At 41.1% G+C, this 19,673-nt stretch overlaps 1 protein-coding gene across 4 annotated transcripts in view; it reads left to right on the top strand.

The window, feature by feature from the left end:
* Bfsp1 (beaded filament structural protein 1) overlaps nucleotides 1–19,673 on the top strand; it is a 64,947-nt gene that overhangs the window by 30,112 nt on the left and 15,162 nt on the right. For 2 of the 4 annotated variants that reach the window (XM_048811335.1, XM_048811336.1), the window contains 3 exons: nucleotides 5,941–6,001; nucleotides 14,049–14,144; nucleotides 16,514–16,606. In XM_048811335.1, coding sequence (XP_048667292.1) covers nucleotides 5,981–6,001; nucleotides 14,049–14,144; nucleotides 16,514–16,606 — 210 coding nt within the window. In that variant the 5' untranslated portion in view covers nucleotides 5,941–5,980. Of the gene's footprint in view, nucleotides 283–3,184; nucleotides 3,207–5,940; nucleotides 6,002–14,048; nucleotides 14,145–16,513; nucleotides 16,607–19,673 lie in introns of those variants that run through there. The other 2 variants (XM_015483131.2, XM_048811337.1) reach the window with 2 other exon arrangements.

The raw sequence follows: 19,673 nt of genomic DNA, 5'->3' as shown, positions 1-19,673 counted from the left end.
GGAGGGCCGGATCGGGGCGCCGAGCCTGGCGGCGCTGCAAGGACTGGGCGAGCGCGTGGCCGCCCACATCCAACGGGCCCGCGCGCTCGAGCAGCGCCATGCCGGCCTCCGGCGGCAGCTGGACACCTTCCAGCGCCTGGGCGAGCTGACCGGCCCGGAGGACGCCCTCGCCCGCTACGTCGAGGGTAATCGCCAGCGCTCCCGGGACCTGGCGGCCGAGCGCTCTCGGCTGGAGCGCCAGGGCGCAGAGGCGCAGCGCGCGCTCGACGAGTTCCGGAGCAAGTAAGCGGCGACTGTGGGGGGAAACCGAGGAAGGGTGTGGGTGCTCCGGCGGTGCGGGTCTGGGAGAACGATGCCATTAAGGGGTGGGGAACCAACTTTGATCTCCTCCCTGCCACCAATGACGCCATCTCTGCAGAGAGTACACAGGTGGCGCTTTTTCTTAAGTCTGATTTCTGTTCTTTTTTTTTTTCTTCAGAAATTAAAAACGATGTATTAAAATATTCACAGAAGTACAATTGAAAAAGGTCAAAAATAATAATGAATTGCCATTTTTTCCCTAGCTGGATACATTTCCATTGAGCAACTAGATAGGAGTTTTAATTTCTTAGGTAATCCCTTTTAGGTGTCCCCTGATTTCTGTTTTTGATGGCACTTTACAGTTTACACAAATGGTTGATACCGTTTACTTGTCATGTATTTTTAAATTTACAAAGTATTTTACATGCATTTTAAATTTACTTAAAATGCATAGATTATAAATGCATAGCTCAATGAATTTTGACAAAAGTGCGTGTGTACCTGCCTGTGAAACTACCAAAATGAGAAAGAATTTCCATTACCCTAGAGAGTTCCCTAACCCCTGCTCTTTCATAGTTAGGCAGTTCTCATTCCCCAAACAGTGGCGTCCACTGTTCTATCACCATAGATTAATTTTGCTTGTTCTAGGATTTTGTAACAATATATACTTTTGTATGTCTGGCTTTTTTCACTCAGCAATGTTTTTCAGATACATCAATGTTATTTAATCCTCACAGCCTTATCTTTACTGCCTCATTTTACAGAAAAGGCTGAGGATCAGAACATGTAGAAATCTAGGACAAGGTCTCAGAGCTAGTGAACTGGAATCAGGTCTTTCATAGACTAAGTCCAATTGCTTTCATGGTATGGTAGCTGGCACTGGGAAATGATGTTTCAAGTGTCTTCTAGGATCTTGCTACTCAAGCAGCATCAGCATCACCAGGAAGTTTGCTAGCAGTGTAGACTCAGGCCCACCACAAAGCACCAGAATCATAATCTGTTTTAACAAGATCCCCATTGACCAAGAAGTTAAACATTGAAGTTTAAGAAGTCCTTTTCCAAGGCATGGTTTTTCCTCTCCCATAAATGGAATTATGTGTTGGTATCACTTATATACTCTAAGTTATGGAAAGATGTATGCTTTTTGACTTAGTAGGCACTTTAAGGAATTTATTCTAGGATATACTCCAGCAGGTATGAAATGGCACACCTGCAAAGATGTTTATTGCTGCATGGTCTCCGTTAGAAAAAACTTGGAATTCATCTAAATGCCCATTAATAAGAGGTTATGAAATTGTGCTTTATCCATACAGTGGAATACTATTCAGTGGTAAAAAAAATAAAGAATAGAAGAATAGTATCATAACCATTTATTATTTTAAAGACAGGAGGGGTGGAGATTTTTCTGCATGCATAAAAAGAGAAGAATTTCTGGACACCCCCATTTTCTTCATGACATTGGTTAGGAACTGGGCATCTGGGAGACAGAAATGGGGGAGAGACTTTAATATAACATCTATTAATAAAAGTAGTTTAACCATGTAAGAGATTTATCCCTTCAAAAATTTTATAAATGAATTTTAAAAATATAGATGTCTATACCCTACCCTGGATCTCAGGTGGGGCCCAAGAATTTTCATTTTTAATTATCTCCATTGGTAATTCCAGCTAATGCTCAAGTTTGGGAGCCCTTGGTAGAGAGTAACCAGAAGAATTTTCTCAAGCCTGCTCTATTTGAGTTCTACTTTCTCAACCCAAATCTTGGCAGGTTATTCAACATTGTGTACCAAACATATTTATCAATCATATTCATTGATTCAATTCCCTCTATTTTTGGTTTCAACACATAAAAACAAATTTGCAAGAAGGGACCAAAGAATCCACCTGTTAGTATCCTTCATGGGGAAACTGAGGCTTAAAGAGGGCTGGTAGGGTGACAGAACTTGAACTTACATTTTCTTGCTCTGGTCCTAAAATCTTCCCGGACCCCATGTCTTGGAAAATCCTTCAGACTCCTGTAAGATGAGGTCCAGAGATGGTACCTTATTCAGATGAAGCTCATTCTCTGAGGCAAAGGGAAGTACAGCCTGGAAGGATGCTGCTTTCTTGAAAGCCATGCGGAGCCTTCTGGGTCTTAGATACTGTAGAGCATCACACTACATTGTTCCCAGACCTTACATGAGGGAAATACAAACTTCTATCTTGGAACAATGTCACTTTTTTTTTTTTTTTGGTGGTAAAATACATGTAACATGCAATTTATCATCTTCACCTTTTTAAGTGTACAGTTCAGTGATATTAAATATATTCGTAATATTTTGCAGCTCAGACATCCAGGACAGCTCTATGGGCTTTCAGGCACCCTGAGTCCCCAGATGGCTATAACTGGGTGTGGACCAAGTGTCAACTGTGATCTGGCTGGGAAGTCATGGCGGCTCTCGTGAGTCCTCACTGGGGAGTGGCCATGTTGATTTCCTCATCTTGATTTCACTTGGTTGTGAGTTAGATCCCATTATGAAACAGTTTCTTCAGACTCTGTGATTAATTTTTAAATTTCTATTATGTAATTTCATGCCATTGCCCCCTTGAGAGGTTTTGATGTTTTTGATTGGGATAGCAGGATTTAAAAATCATGATAAAAAAATCAAACTCATATATAGTCCTGGCTGTGTGCTTACACACATGCACACACCCCAAGTTCCATTTTACATTCCAGAGATGAGTTGATGCTTGCCAAAAGAGGGGGAAAGTCATGCAGAAAGGGGGACGAGTGTATGTTGCCCCATGGCAGTGTTAGGCATGTTCTTTACCTGATACTTTTTTGTGTTTGTTTTGTTATAACTTTATTTTATTTATTTATTTTTATGTGGTGCTGAGGATTGAACCCAGTGCCTCACACTTGCTAGGTGAGTGCTCTACCACTGAGCCACAAGTATCAGCCCACCTGATACTTGACTAATTTCAAAATCAAGTTTCTATAATATCAAAGACTAATGAAACAAGAATAATAAAAACAAATACAAATACCAAAATCCAATGATGAATAGAGTCAATTCTCCAAATTGCTGAGTACCAAAAATAATCTACATAAAACTATCAAGTTAATGAAAGCGTAAGTATTTGTTTTTACTTTGTGAAATCACTTATATGATTATATGAATTCTTATCATGAATTTTGTGTAATGAAATTTCTCATTTATATAATATCTAAATGGTTTTTACAGCATGAAAATTACCTATGAGATTATGTTATTATATTGATTATCAAACATTTTTAAGCTAAAGAAACTCTTTACTGTTTCAGGAAAAAGCAATGAGAATATTAGATTTTGTTAACAGTTTTATTCTCAAACCTAATTACCCATTTAAAAAATGATTTCTGACTCTATTAGAGCAACACACAAAAGAAATGGTTACATGCGACATCCTGATGTGAAATGTAAACCTTGTTGAAAGGTGTCTAACCTATCAGTTATAGCTGAGCTTCTCAGATGACCTTAAAATTGGGAATGTGTGCATAATGTACATATTCCCAGTTAGGACTTTTAGTTTTGAGAACACAGTAGTGTGGCTCTCCAACACGTGCTATTTCTGTGAAACACTTAGCTTGAACCCATGGCATGGGTGTGCAAGGGCAGAGAAAGATCTGCTTGTAGGCTTGGCTCAGTGTTAATTAGGATTGGTTTCAACTGAAATGACATAAACTCCAAAATGACATTTGAAGTGACATAGGTCTATTTTACACCCATTAGGATCACTACTATCACGAAGACAGAAAATAACGAGCATTTGCAAGGGTGGGGAGGCATTGGAACACTTGTGCTCTGTTGGTAGGAATGTGCAGTGGTACACCCATTATGGAAAACAGTATGGCAGTTTCTCAAAAACTGAAAACCAGAATCACCATGTGATGCAGCAATTCCACTTGTCAGTGTACACTCAAAAGAATTGACAGCAGGAAGAGAGATTTATACACTCATGTTCCTAGCAACATTATTCATAGTCATTAAAATGTGGAAGCAACCCATGTGTCCATTGACAGATGAATAGATAAGCAAATATAGTATGTACATAGATTGGAATATCATTCAGCTTTTAAAAGGCGGGAAATTTTGACACATGCTACAACATAGATACGCCTTAAGTAAATCATATTAAGTGAAATAAGCCAGTTGCAAAAAAGACATATACCATATGATTCCATTTACATGGAGTAGTTATAGTAGTCAAATTCATAGAGACAGAAAGTGAATGTTAGTTGAGAAGTTATTATTTAATGGGTACAGAGTCACAGTCTTGCAAGATGAAAAGAGTTATGAAAATAGTTATGAAAATGGTTGTACTATATCATGAATGTATTTAATATCACTTAACTGTGCACTTAAAAGTGGTTAAGATGGTGAATTTCATGTTATATATATTTTACCATCAAACATCAGTAACAACAAATATACAACATTCGTTTACTCAAGATGGAAGTTTGTTTTTCTCTTGGGCAAATTGTGGGTGAGCAATTCAGAATGGCACTCTGCAGTGTTTGAAACCCAGAAGGCTCTGTGTGCCTTCAAGAAGACAGCAGTCGGCTGGGTGCGATGGTGCACACCTGTAATGCCAGTGACTTGGGAGGCTGAGGCAGGAGAACTGCAGGTTGGAGCCAACCTTGGAAACTTATCAAGACTCTTTCTCAAACTAAAATTTTAAAAGGGCTGGGGATGTAGTGCAGTGGTGGAGCACTTGCCTAGCATGTGCAAGGCCCTGGGTTCAACTCCCAGGACTTTAGAAAGAAGAAGAAGCAGTAGAGGAAAAGGAAGAAGAAGAGGAAGAGGAGGAGGAGGAGGAAGAAGGGAGCAGTCACATCCCAGGCTGTAGGATAGACAAGTGGATGCTGGCAAAGAGGCAAAGAACATACCTACCCCATTGCTTATACCTGAAAGTTGCCACACAACCCTTCCACCCTGTTGGGCAGGATTTAGTCACATGGCCCACACATGACTTCAAGGAAGGCTGGAAAATGTAGTTTCCTAGAGGAGATCTTTGCATGGAAGGAGTGAGGATGAGAATGAGGGTAAAGTGCTAGCAGCATCTACCTAAGAGATTGGACAACTTTCTCAGCTTCGGTTTCCTAGTCTTTCACACAGAGTTAGCAATAATCACTCTTTTTCAGGTGTTATGAGCATTAAATGGCACAATCTAGAAAAATTGACACATGTCAATGAATAAAATAGTATACGAAATCCACGTGAGGTTGATGGTGTTTGTTGTAGTCTGTGTCAGGTGGCCTCTCTGCTGCTGCTGCTGCTCTTGGGTGTGCCAAGATTTAAACCCTTTATCCTCAGAGTGACTGGGTGGGAGATGGTTGAGGGCAGTTTGGGCCTCTAGGCTGGAAGACTCCTGTTCCTTTTATCTTTTCCAGTTATCTCATGCAGTGTGCAAATGTTACCACTTTCTACATGTGCTGTAATGTGAACAGCTTTGGGAAGCAGTGGACAAGGAAATGCAGAATTAGCTACTTCTTTAAGATTAAAAGTAACTTCTTAGAGGAGAGGGTGTGGTATTATCTCAGAACTTTATGCTGACTGTGTGATCTACACATGAAATGATAGGAATGGTCCAACTCTTGCTTGTGTGTCCCATTTTCAGGTATGAAAATGAGTGTGAATGTCAACTGGTGCTAAAAGAAATGCTTGAACGGCTTAACAAGGTGAGTTGAATGCAGCTTTGGGTTTAAATAGCTTAATTCCAGTATTGAATGAAATGTTAGAAGCAAATTGTTTCATGTACCTCTTTTTGGTGTTATTCTAGGATTTACCCGTTTCTTTTGCTGTCATTCTCTTCCATGACTTCTTAATATCAACTGGGTCTTTGTGAATGAACTCACTCATGCATGAACATGCACTATACTACTATAGGATACACAGTCTCATGAGAGAAACGTAGACAATGAAGCTTATCTGTATACTAGGTGTATTAGTTTCTGTTCCATTAACCTTGTGAAATAGCTCAGGCTGAGAAATTTGTAAAGAAAAGAGATTTATTTATCTTACAACTTTGTAGGTTGAAAGTCCAAGTTGCATGGTACTAAATCTGGGTCAGTTACCTCATGGTGGATGACATCATGGTGGAAGTGTGTGTGAGGAGAGATCACATGGCAAGACAGGAAGCCAGAGTCAGAGGAGGGGCCAGTAATGACTTTCCAGAATGCCCCACCTCTTGAAGATCCTACCATGTCAACATCATCACACTGGAACCAACCTCCTAACGTGAACTCTTGGGGGACACACTCAAGTCATGTCCACACCATAGCACTAGGCTTTTGACATGTGCCAGCAATACAATAACCAGCTGTGTTTCACTGTTCAGATAAACTGACCCCAAATAGTAGATTTAGGAAGGAATTTGCAGTGGTTATTTGGACAAAATGACAACTCTGCTGTGTTAACTGAGTCTTAAGATTGCTATTCCACAGGAAAAAAAAACAGAAGAGAACAAAGAAATTTCCTTGATACTCCTTCTCTTCTTGGAGCAGGAAAAGTCACCACGTGGGGGATACCATGGATTCTAGGTTTCTTTCTGGAAACCTTCCTGTAGAGGTTGTATGGAGTTGTTCTTTGCAGGGACATTTTCCTTCTTCCAATCCTTCATTATCAACCCGATTGATTGGATTTTCTGCTTAGCCAGGAAAACTCTACTACTAAATAGCAGAATAACCCTGGACAAAAAGGGTTGGACAAACCAGGATGACAAATAGCTTTATGCATTGTCCTTTTCTGATCATTTTAGAGCTCAAATATCAGAGTAGAAGGACCTAGGGAGACTTAATTGATGGGTTGCTTATTCAGAGCACATGGGCTGCCACTTCCCACTCCTTCTGTGCCTATAACCTCATCCTAATTGCTGATAGAACACCAAACTCTTCCCTGCTGTGCCCAGATAGGCCTTAGAATTCTTCTTCACATACAGCTTCAGTCAGAGTTAAGTTCAAGAGTTAAGTTCAGAGTTAAGTTCATTTCCTAGTGTGTCCAACCTCTGTTGTCAAGGATTATCCTGCCAGTTGGTTGGAAAACCAGAACTATAATCTGGAGAAGCCAAATTTTGCTTTGCCAATGTTACCTGCCTATGGTGCACCTTCTCTGAGTAAGAGTATAGCTCATTGTCCAAACCAGGACACCTGTGTGAAAAAAGGCACCATCAGTAGTTACACAGGTCAATAGTTATCACCTGGAACCATTTCAGGCCAAATGGGATGACATAGGAGCACACTTGATATAAACACAACAATGGCAGTAAGAACGTGCTCCAGGAAGTCCCTGAATACACAGGCTCCAAGGCTGGCTTGGGGAGTGATGGCCCCATTGTTAGTTGTAACTTAGAGTTGAGGGGTTTCATCTTAGTAGAATCCAGCATCGCCCAGATATTCTGCTAACACCTGTAGCTCATCCCATTCTTGTTTTGGTGGTAATTCCAGGCTCCCAAGTTGGGCCTCCATCTTGTCCATAAGCCATTGCTTGCAAGGACTGAGAACTTAACACCCTTCACTTTGGTGCCACTTCAGGCCCTCTTAAGCCCCTTCTCTAACACCACCATATGCTTCTGTGTGAGAATTTGTTCTCAGTGAAATTGGGCCTTTCTATGGACTTTTAAAATGGTCATACATGCTGCGCCATCTTGGCATGCCTTAAAGAGAAAGAACAAAATCAATGGATGTGTAACTGATAATGTGATTCTGCAATCTGTATATGGGGTAAAAATGGGAGTTCATAACCCACTTGAATCAAAGTGTGAAATATGATATATCAAGAACTATGTAATGTTTTGAACAACCAACAATAAAAAATTAAAAAAATAAAAATAAAAATAAAGAGAAAGAACAGAGTCCTTCTTTTTAACCATTGGTGGGAAGTGACAGTGGATTTAAAAACCTTCTCTCGTTTTCCTCTTATTTCAAAAGCAGTACATATTCTCAGTAAAAAAAAAAAAGTGAGGCTGTATAAATAGTGAAAAATAAGGAAAAGAGATGCCATCATTTCACCACCCAAGGAAAACAGCTGTAACGTGTTTATCTAGATTATGACTTTTTAAGTATACATTTTAAGTATCAGCCTCATGAGAATATTATGAGTAAAGATGCTATCCAGAATTAAAGTGAGTGCCAGTGCAGGAGTTGATGTGATTATTCCTTGAATTTAGGGTAAGACCTTCCTGCCCACAATTGATTCATGCCATCTAAAAGAGGAGTGTAGACTTTTAATAGGCTCCTTACAGTACTGCTTAGTATCTGTGAACTGGAGGTAAATTGCCTCATTTCTCTGAGCCTCATCTTCCTCATCTGTGAAATGGGAACAAAAACAATCCCCACCATCGTCAGAGTGGAAGTATGTCTACATTCAGAGTGGGAATCAGAGGACATTGTCTTGCCTGTCACATAGTGATGAGCCATCTTCAGTTAGGGTTATCACAGAGCACTTGATGGTGACAGACGCCAGCTTAGTTTTCTCCAAAGTGTGGAATGAATAACCCTGGTGGATTAAGAGATGATTTTAGATGGGGCTTGGAGGAGTAAGTTTTTCATAGTTATGAATTTTTTATGATGAATTTTTTCTTATAGCAAGTGAAATTAAGAAAGTTCCCCTTTCAAATAAGTCCAAGCAAAAATGAGTTCAACTGAAGAAAAATGCAGGAGGTGCTTACATAGAATAGAAATCATGAACACAGTGTGCACATGACAGCACTGGGGAGGTCCTGGTGCTGGCTTGTGGGAGGCTTGGAACAGTCTTTCATTTTTGGTGGGTAGGTTTGACCCCTAGAAACGACACAGTCCAACCCCTTCTTTTTGTCCATGAAGAAATTCACCCTTGAGATTAAATGACTTGAGAGCCCCAAGCCCACTCACGGCAGGTGTAAATGGCATCTTTTTTATTCATGACTCATTCTCTACTTTCTAAGAATAGTCAGGGGTCCTGTGTCACTCAGAAGATAGTCACAAAGGCAGGGTGATGTAGGTTAAAGATGGCCCCTTAGCTCTTGATGTTGGTGCCCTGTTCATCTTTTCTGGGCCACCCCAGCTGCCACTGAGACATGCTGAGCACACTGATGGCTTCCTGCATCTCTCTGGCTATGGAAAGGTGGATGACTCACCCAGGCACAGTGCAGAAATGCTGGCTGTGTTAACCCTGAGGAGTGAACCTCAGCCATTGAGGGATGGGAGTGAGTGGGTAAGTTTTCCAGTTGCTCCAACAGTGAAAATCCAGTGGAGAGTTCCATATGGCTTCTTAAAGGATCCCCAGCAGGACTGAGCCCTGTTGTTCACAAATGTAACCTACTCATTAATACACCCTCATTGGTTTCTTTGTTTCTTTCTACTTGTCATTTACTCTTCTGCTCTTGTGCTTCCTGGAATCACCTCCCAAACAAATGGCCTGTGTCCGAACTTTGCCTTGGGATCTGCTTTTGGAGAACTCAAGCTTAAATAGCCCCTAAGGAGTTGGCCAGCTGGATGCTGGAACTTCTTGTTCTCTGTCCACTGAGATCATCAGATGAGAAGGAAGAGTAGAATTCACATTTTGTCAGCTGGCCAGATCAATGACTTTAGTTCACAACTCTTTGGATGTTTACTTATAGCAAATCAACAAGGTTTTGACCCTCAGCTCAGATTCATGACCAATTCCTATGGTTTCACTTGGAAAAGTGATTTATCTTTGGGTGTGGCTAGGGGGAATCATTGACTTTGAATCCTATTTGGAAAATATTACAATGTATGTAAAATCACTGTTTGTGACTGTTCTCACAAATTTACCCTGTTTTCGCCATGCTGTCTAGAACAGAGCCCCTGAGGTTTTTTTTTTTTTTAACCTTTATTTTAATTTTTAATTATATGATATGCTAAGAATCGAACCCAGTGCCTGACACATGCTAGGCAAGTGCTCTACCACTGAGCCACAACCCCAGCATTCCTAAGTTTTTAATAGACAGCTAAACTGAAGCAGGCCTCTCTTTACTCCACATTTTGAAAGAAAATAGATTCCTCGGGCTGGGGTTGTGGCTCAGTGGTAGAGCACTTGCCTAGCATGTGTCAGGCACTGGGTTCGATTCTCAGCACCACATGAAAATAAATCAATAAAATAAAGGCCCACCAACATGTAAAAAATATGCTTAAAAAAAGAAAATAGATTCATCAACATACTACTTAAAATGTGTAGCCAAAGCTGGGCTCTAGAAATTTTTTTTTTAATGATGTTTCTAGAATCCGTGTGAATAGGTTGCCAAGGTTGCTTTTCAAGGATACATCAAACTCTTATTTATTTCTTTGGTGTCTTTCTCAAAAAATTGTCTATGAATATTCTACATCAGTGGTTCTGAAACTTCAGCGTGCATCAGCATCACCTGGAGGAAATGTTAAAACCCAGATTCCTGGGTCCTGGCTCCAGAAATCCTGACCCAGTAGACCTGGGATCTACTGGAGTCTTTGCATTTCCAGCCAGTTCCCAAGTGGTGTGATCCAGAGATCACACTTGGAGAACCACTGTCCAGATCTAGAACATACACAATAACAGGGTTGGGTTGTTTTCTAAAATCACACTGTTGACCCAGAGTCTCAATTTAGAAAAATCTAGATGCTTCTGCTAGAGAAGCTTTTGAAAATTCAGCTGACAGTATCCAAACATAATAAAAACACAAGCGTCTACACATTTCTGAATTCTGGTGCAAACAAAGGAAAATACTTCCAAAACAAATTCTCCTCAATATATCAGCAACTGCACATTCCAGTGGCACCAACTCACCTTTGGGAGTTTTCAGGGAAGTTTAACAGATGATTATCTTTAAAGTAAGACAGTGTGGTTTCAGAAACTTTTGGTTATTCCCTATTTTAAGGACGATATCAATTGGTCTTTTATTTTCACCATAAGCAGTTTTCAAGACTTGATTGACAGAACCTAGGAGTGGTTGTTTTCACACGATCCTAAGAGGGAGATGGGGAAGGGTGGCAGATACCCCACAGGATGGGATCTCTGCTCAGCACCCAGCTCATCAATAGACAGAGAAGCCCAAGACAGACTTCATTCTCATTACCTTCCATGAACTAATTGAATGATTCACTGATCAGTCGGGCTTTAGTCTCCCTTCTGTAAATATAGACTTTAGTTTTTGACCTGCTGTATGAAGTCACTTGAAAGACGTTTGAGGGAACAGGGCTGCTGGGCAAATGGGGATGCTTGTGGCCCATTATGCCCTGAAAGAAGAGGCTCTGTGATTCGGGGCATTGCTCAGTGGTAGAATGCATTCTTAGCATGTTCAAGGCCCAAGGTTCAACCCCCAGTAGCACCTCTTACAAAAAAGCATCCCTGCTTTGATCCTGTACATTGACTTTCATGGGATACTTTGTTTAAAGGATGGCATCTGTGGCTTGTAAAACATTTGAGGACCAATTACCCTTAAGATCCCTTTTGTTTTCAAAATTTGGAATGATCTCTTTTTAAGTAATAACAAGAAGCATCCTATTTCCAATTCTTCTTTGGCTCCTCTAATCGGGGATGAAATTTTGGTAAAAATCAAGATACATGAGAATTCTCCACCCTACCCTATCCTCAGCAGGCTTAAGAGAGGCAGAAGGAAGATGGAAAAAACATTTTAGAGAAATTGGCTCCACGTACCATTCCTTCACCTCCACCCCAGATTTAGCCAGACCTCTCTGGGGAGATGACCTCAGCTCCAGGATGTGAACCACTGCTCCTGAAGGGTATGGGGATACATCCCAGAACATTTATTCTGATTCAGCCCCCCCCCACCAATTTATACAACCTCTTTTGAAGGCTCCATGAAGTCCCACCTCTGATGTCATAGGTACAAAGACAGCATATGCATGGGAAGCCCACTCAAGGCACATACAGCAGTAGAGTCAGAATATTCCACATCCTCATTGTCACCATCAGACAATCAGAAATCTTCCTGTATCTGTGGCCTTTTATAAGAACAGTTAAGGAATCCAATACATTCCTTCCTTCCTTCCTTCTGTCCTTTCTCCCCAACCCCCGTCTTCTTTCTTGTTTTTTTTTTTTTTTAGTTATACAGGACAGAATCCGTTTTGATATAATTATACAAGCTTGGCATATATCTTATTCTAGTTAGGATCCCATTCTCTTTGGATGTACATGATGGAGGAATTCACTGTAATGCTTTCATATATGTGCATAGGAAAAATGTGTCAGAATAATTCCACTGTCTTTCCTTTTCCTATCCTCCCTTTCGTTCCTCCATTCCTCATTGTCTAATCTACTGAGCTTTTATTATGCTCTGCTACCCAGTTATTGTGGATTAATTTCTACATATCAGAGAAAACTTTCAACCTTTGGCTTTCTGGGACTGGCTTATTTCACTTAGCATGATAGTTTCCAGATTCAACCATTTACTGGCAAAAGTCATAAAATAATTTTTCTTTATTGCTGAGTAATATTCCACTGTGTATATATACCACATTTTCTTTATCCATTCATCTGTTGATTCATCTGTTCCATAGCTTAGCTATTGTGAATTGAGATGCTGTAAACATTGATGTGGTTGCATCATCCACTATAGTATGCTGATTTTATGAAACTTAATCCCTATCAGTGTGAGGGCGAGGAGTGTCCCCAAATGCCTTGTCCAGTCCACTTATCTTGACTGTCTTAACTGTTCACTCAGGCATGGACAAGTGTCTCTTAAATGTTTTAGCCAAATCACATATCCACATTGTTAATGAGACTCCACTGCTAATTTTAATCATGCTTATTAACAGATCATTAATAAGTCAGTAAAAATTCACTTACCAAAGCCTTGGGTGTGGGCAGATGTGCCTGGCAGAGGTGTCTTATGGGAGTGAGGGAATCCCAATGAACCCAAGGAATGCTCCCCTGCAATATCTCCCTGAACACACTGTAGAATTTAAGCCAATTCCAGACATCACAGCACAATCTTGAGCATGAACAGTTTTCTTATACCTACTTGTTTTAATCCAAACAGCAATGAGACAGAAGTCTGAATTACCAGAAAGTTTAGTGAGATAATTCAATCATCAGTCATAAATGTCATTTCCAACTTTAAAGGAATAAATGCTATTCTCATTAGTTATCATTCTAAAAAATGTATTTTGTGTTAAAACTATATCTCAAGGTGAAATTTAACAGTTTTTGAAAAGAAAACTACTAAAATACAGATTTAAGTATTAATGGGAAATGATTTTCTTATCTTAGTCTTGGAGACCCAAGTCACTAAAGATAAGATAGAGAGCAGATATTGATGTTGCTTAAATTTGATGTTTTTTGGCATGTAAATATACCCTAATTCTCAGCTCCTTTTAGGTGAAAAATTTTCAACCCTGACACTATTGACTTTGGTGTGTGTGTGTGTGTGTGTGTGTGTGTGTGTGTATGTGGTGGGATGTCACATGTATTATAGAATATTCAGTAGCCTTACAGGCTTCTACCCACTTGGTTCCAGTAGAAGTACCACCCTTCAAATGGTGACAATTAAAAATGTCTCCAGATATTTCAAATGCCCCTTTGGGTGCAGAATCATGTCCCCATGAATTATTGTCCTGGACCAGATCCAATGGCTAACTCAGGCTTTTCTATGATGCTAAATCTCAGACCCCTTCCCAGACAAGAATCTGTATTCATTTTAATAAGTCCCCATGTGATTAGCCACATACCTGGCTCACCTTACACCTATGTACCGATGCCATACAACCCTAGATGTGTCACTTTTCTTCACTGCAGGAAGCTGACGAAGCCCTGTTACATAACCTACGCCTTCAGCTTGAAGCTCAGTTTCTGCAGGACGATGTCACTGCAGCCAAGGACAGATACAAAAAGGTAACCAGGATCCTTCTGAATCCTTTCCCTCCGAAACCCAGTTTGCGTTTGTTCAGACAAGCCCAAGGCACTCGTGGCTGGTCACTGAGATTCTGGAGTGGGCTTCCTTGGGTGTGCATTTTTTCCCCAGAGGATGGGTTGGTTACTGGGCAGCACTTACTAAGCCAGATGTGTGTAGAGGTGTAGGCAATAGTGGGTATGTTGAGGGCTGTGGTGTTGAGAACTAGTATCTATATTGTGTATTCTAGTTATAAAGTGATTTAGATAGATTGATCCTCTTTCTGCTCAGAAAATGCAGAAATGGAAAAAATACACACACACACACACACATAAGTCTATGTTATAGCTCTTTGCTTTGCCTCTGAGTTGGTTAATTGAATACATTCATTCCTAGGGTGTCTATCTTTTCCCACCTCCACCTTCTGCTTCTCACAGGCCTGACTTTGGGGGAGTCTTGGTCTTGGTGGAAAATATCAAAATCCTGGGACTGTATAACCATGGGTGAGGCACCTCCCTAGAAGTAACCTCCCTAGGTTGCTTTTCATCTTCAAGATGAAAAGGCCAGCCTCCAGAGCCTAAGGACTGTGGGTTAACTAGTGAGCAGACGTGTGGGTGCCTGACCCTGACCCTGGAGCTTACTTCTCCCGTGGGCTCTGACCTCCCTAACTGCCAACATCTGCAGCTCAGCCTGAGGACTTTTCTCCAGGCATCTGAAGGCTGTTTTGTCCCATAAGGAAGTTTGGGGGAACTTCTGTCCCCTGGAAGCAGCCTCAACTGATGGGAGGTGGTGTATAAACACACCAGCTCCCACTTACCCATTTGGGACAACTCTGAGGCCTCTGATCTGGTGAGGATCCCCCGTAGCATTGAGCTCAGGTGCTTGCAGTTGTGACTGACTGATGATACCCCCCACTGGCTAACTTCCTTCCCTGTCTCTTCTCCATTCCACTCCTGGCGTCATTGCCCACATCAATTATTACCACTCAGATCCTTTGCTCAGGGTCTGTTTCTAGGAAAACACAAACAGAGACGATGTGGTGTTGCAGGTACAGCCTGGAGGTTGGCAAGGACTCAGCAAGCCTGCTGTTCTCTTCCTCCCTCAGTGGGTGCAAGGGTGCAGTTCTTCTTCCCTCCAGTTTATATCCTTCTGGCTTCCCACCAGGCACCTCACCTGCTCCTTCCTCTTCACCTGCCTTCTTGCCTCTACTTTAGATGAGCAAGGGAGCCCTCCATGGGAGCTCTGGAGTATGAGTGTGAATTACAGCACAGGGTTGGTCCCACCTGGGGGCAAAGACGGTTTGTTCTGTGTTAGTCATTGGCCTGAATTGAGATGTGGTGGGGTCCCTGTAGCTTCTGGACAAGATGACTACTGGTTGGCCAAGGCCACTCTGGAGAGGGCTGTGTTATCAATCATCACTCATAGCTGGGGACGGGAGCATTGGCTGGTAGAGGGGATCAGGCTTCCCCGAGGACAGTTTTAGCTCTATGCTATATAGAAGGACTTTCATTTTAAGTTTGCCTGAGACCACACACATTCACCATGTCACTTAGCCCAGACATGATGGACCCAAACCACCCTGTCTTTGAAACACTGCCTTTGTGCTGGTGTCAGAAAGGGTCCTTTGGGCCCTCCTGGTCTCGTTTGTACTCCTGTCTCTCTATCCAGGACTCTGGGAAGAAACAACCAAGGGCCAATGTAACTGACAGGAAGTAGCAAAACAAACCAAGCCTTGGCTTGTTCTCGTTTGTCCTACTCTGTTCTTGTGAAGAACAGCAGAGATGTGGAGTGCCTGCTCCATGGTGGACACATGGAGGATGGCCCGTCAATAGCAGCAAACTCATCACTCTCTTTTCATCCCCATGGGTGAGGTTAGGCCACTCACTCATGGTTATATAGGCCCAGGATTTGAATGATATTTTCCAGTACACCAAGACCCCCCAAAGTCAGGCCTATGAGAAGCAGGTGGAGGTGGGGAAAGATAAAGACACCCTAGGAATGAATGTATTCAATTAACCAACTCAGAGGCAAAGCGAAGAGCTATAACATAGACTTTTTATTTCTTTATTTTTTTGGCATTTTCTCCATTTCTGCCATTTTCTGAGCAGAAACAGAACAAATCTATCTAAATTACTTTGTAAATTAGAATATACAGTATAGATACTTGTTCCTAACACCACAGCCCTCAACATACCTACCATTGCCTACACCTCTGTGCACATCTGGCTTAGTAAGTACTGCCTAGTAACCAACCCATCCTCTGGTTGTGGGAGAATGTGTGAAAGTATTCATTTCTGGGTCCACCTAGGGCGAGAGGGAAAAACTTGGGCAGCTCAACATATGATGAGTAATGCTTTCCCTCTCCCAACAGAATCTTCTGGAAATTCAGACCTATATTAGCATCTTGCAGCAGATCATCCAGACCGCTCCCCAGGCCTCCACTGTCACCAGTGGGATGAGGGAGGTAAGAATTGGAATCATGACATCAAGGAAAGTAAATCAACCCTGGGGCTGTGGGTGGGGTGGGGACCATACCTGGAGCCTTTCTTCACATTCCTGGTGGGACTAGTTGACTGTGGCAGAAATCCAGGGGCAAGTATTGGGTCAAACTGTGAGGGGAGCCGCAGAGTTGACAGCTCACTCCCACTCCTGCGATGTGTTCACATATGAAGTCTATTCTGTTCTTTGTTCATGTTGTAAATGCTGATACTTAGATACACAACTACGTCCCTGACCATTGTCTTAAGTATTTTCTCTTGGGAGTTCTGTACACCTTATACTTCTCTGTTAAAATATCTTCTCATTGGGCTGGGGATGTGGCTCAAGCGGTAGCGTGCTTGCCTGGCATGCGTGGGGCACTGGGTTCGATCCTCAGCACCACATTAAAAAAAAAAATAAAGATGTTTGTCCACCGAAAAATAAAAAATAAATATTAAAAAATTCTCTCTCTCTCTAAAAAAATCTTCTCACATTTCTCACCTATTTTTTTAAAAAATATTTTTAGTTGTAGATGGACACAATACCTTTATTTTATTTATTTATTTTTACATGATACTAAGGATGGAACCCAGTGCCTCACTGTACCACTAAGCTACAACCCCAGCCCTTCTCACCTGTTTTTAAATTGTTGTGTCTTAGTCCATTTGTGCTGCTATAATTTGTGCAGAGTAGAAATTCATTTCTCAAATTCTAGAGTTGAAGTCCAAGATCAAAGCAGCAGCTTCTGATGAGGGCCATCTTGCTGCATCTTTACAAGTCTGAAGGCAGAAAGGACAAAAAGGGACATACTCATTCCTCATGGCAAAAGAGCAGAAGAGGGAGAAGCCACTCCAACAAGCTCCTTTATAAAAGTATTAATCCATTCAGGAGGACAGAGCCCCCATGGCCTCAGTGCCTCCCACTGGACTCCACTGTTGAATGGGGGAGTACGTTTCGTGAATTTGGGGGACACATTCGCAGCAGGTTGTTAGTTTTTTATTCACCTTATCAATTTGGTTATAAATTTCGAATAATTTATGAGACTCTTTCAAGATCAGGCTCTGCTTATTATTATGTGAGTCCTTGGCATGACAGCTGTGGAAGAGAGAGATGATCAAAGCCAGTTTGTAAAAAGTAGGATTTGAATGTGAAATGTAATTCCCATTATAAGGTTCCAGTTTCCTTCTTAGCTCCCTAACTGCTCAATAGGATATCGACATTTTTTTCCTTATATATTTTGTGGAATGTTGTGATACATATAAGCTGAAGAAAAAAGAAATTAAAATTGAAATGTCAGCTGGAGGTGTAGCTCGGAGATAGTGCATGTTCAGCATACTTGAGCACGGGGTTTGATCTCCTGCAAAATAAACACATACATAAATAAATAAAACCACCATGTCCCTTCTTCAGGCTGGTGCAGAGTTTTGTGGATTGGTGAACTGATTACAAAAAAAAAAAAAGATTGTTTTTTTCAAGGATGACCTTGAAAAGGATAGTGATTTCCCGATCCTGGTGACACTTGGAGTTTCCTAGAAATGTACTCAGGCCATGAGCCAGGGCAATGGGCCACCCAGGAAGTGGGGCCCTTCTCTCTGGAATAGCCAGAGTACAGACAAGCTGTAGATTCAGTGGGTTAGGGTTACTGGAGCTTTTTCATTTTGACTTAATGTTTTTATATCAAAGATAAAAGATTTGCCCAAATTTGCTTTAGAAGACACTTTTGAACCCTGCCAAGTATCATCTAAGAGGCATGAAAGTTGACTTTTTTTGGCCTTCATGGAGATATTCTCATCTAAATTGCCCATCAGTTACCATTTCAGATTCCTGTTCTCCTTAATTGATGTAGCTGAGGCTGCCCAAAGGCCCCAAATAGCTTTTTTCCTAAAGCCTTAATTTTCTTTGTCAGAGATTCTTTCCAGATACCTTACTTTTATTTTTCAAACTTATTTCTCCCCTCTAATTCAAGTGTTTTTTTTTTTCACATGAGAGTTCACTTTTTAAATTGTTATCATCTGTTCCCTTCTAACAAAATCCTTTGGAGTTCTAAGAACAGAGGGACTGATCAGACTTCTTTTGATATCATTGGATCAGTATCATCTGGGAGCTTGTGAGAAATGCAGAATGTTCAGCCTGATCTCAGGCCCACTAAGTCAGAATCTGCTTTTTAGCTAGATTCCCCAAGGATTTGTGTCCATGTGGAAGGTGGAGAAATGCAGATTTAGAAAGCATCCCATTATTTTAAAATTTATTTTTTTTAAATGTGTTCTTTTTAGATATATACAACAGTATAATATGTTTAGACATATTATATCATACATGGAGTATAACTTATTCTAATTAAGATCCCATTCTTGTGGTTGTACATGAGGTGGAGTTTCACTGTGGTGTTTTCATATATGAACATAGGAGAGTTATGTCTGATTCATTCCACTGTCTTTCCTATTCCCATCCCCCTCCCTTCCCTTCATTCCCCTTTGTCTAATCCACTGAATTCTATTCTTCCCTCCTCCTTGTTTTGTGTTAGCATCTGCATATCAGAGAGAATATTCGACCTTCGGTTTTTGAGGATTGACTTATTTCACTAAGCATGATAGTCTCTAGATCCATTCATTTACTGGCAAAAGTCATAAAATCATTCTTTTTTATGGCCAAGTAATTCCATTGTGTGTGTGTGTGTGTGTGTGTTACATTTTCTTTATCCATTTATTTGTTGAAGGGCACCTAGGTTTTTTTTCACATGCGAGCACATTGTTCATCTATTGTGAATTGAGCTGCTATAGTAACTTTGATGTGGCTGCATCACTATAGTATGCTGATTTTAAGACCTTTGGGTATATACTGAGGAGTGGGATAGCTGGGTCAAATGATGGTTCCATTCCAAGTTTTCTGAGGAATCTCTATACTGCTTTCCAGAATGGTTGCCCTAGTTAAGCATCCCAATCTTAATGAATCTTGGCTTAACAATTCTGCAAACCAGTTAGAAAGTCACTTTTTGAGAATCAAATGCCTTGTCTCTTATCTAGGTCTATGCACAGGTCTCCTGATACTCAAGT

The sequence above is a fragment of the Marmota marmota genome, unplaced genomic scaffold (assembly GCF_001458135.2).
Source record: "Marmota marmota marmota unplaced genomic scaffold, marMar, whole genome shotgun sequence".
NCBI classification, from domain to species: domain Eukaryota; kingdom Metazoa; phylum Chordata; class Mammalia; order Rodentia; family Sciuridae; genus Marmota; species Marmota marmota.
The sequence above is the reverse complement of the archived record's forward strand: the minus strand, read 5'-3'. Positions and strand labels throughout refer to the sequence as shown.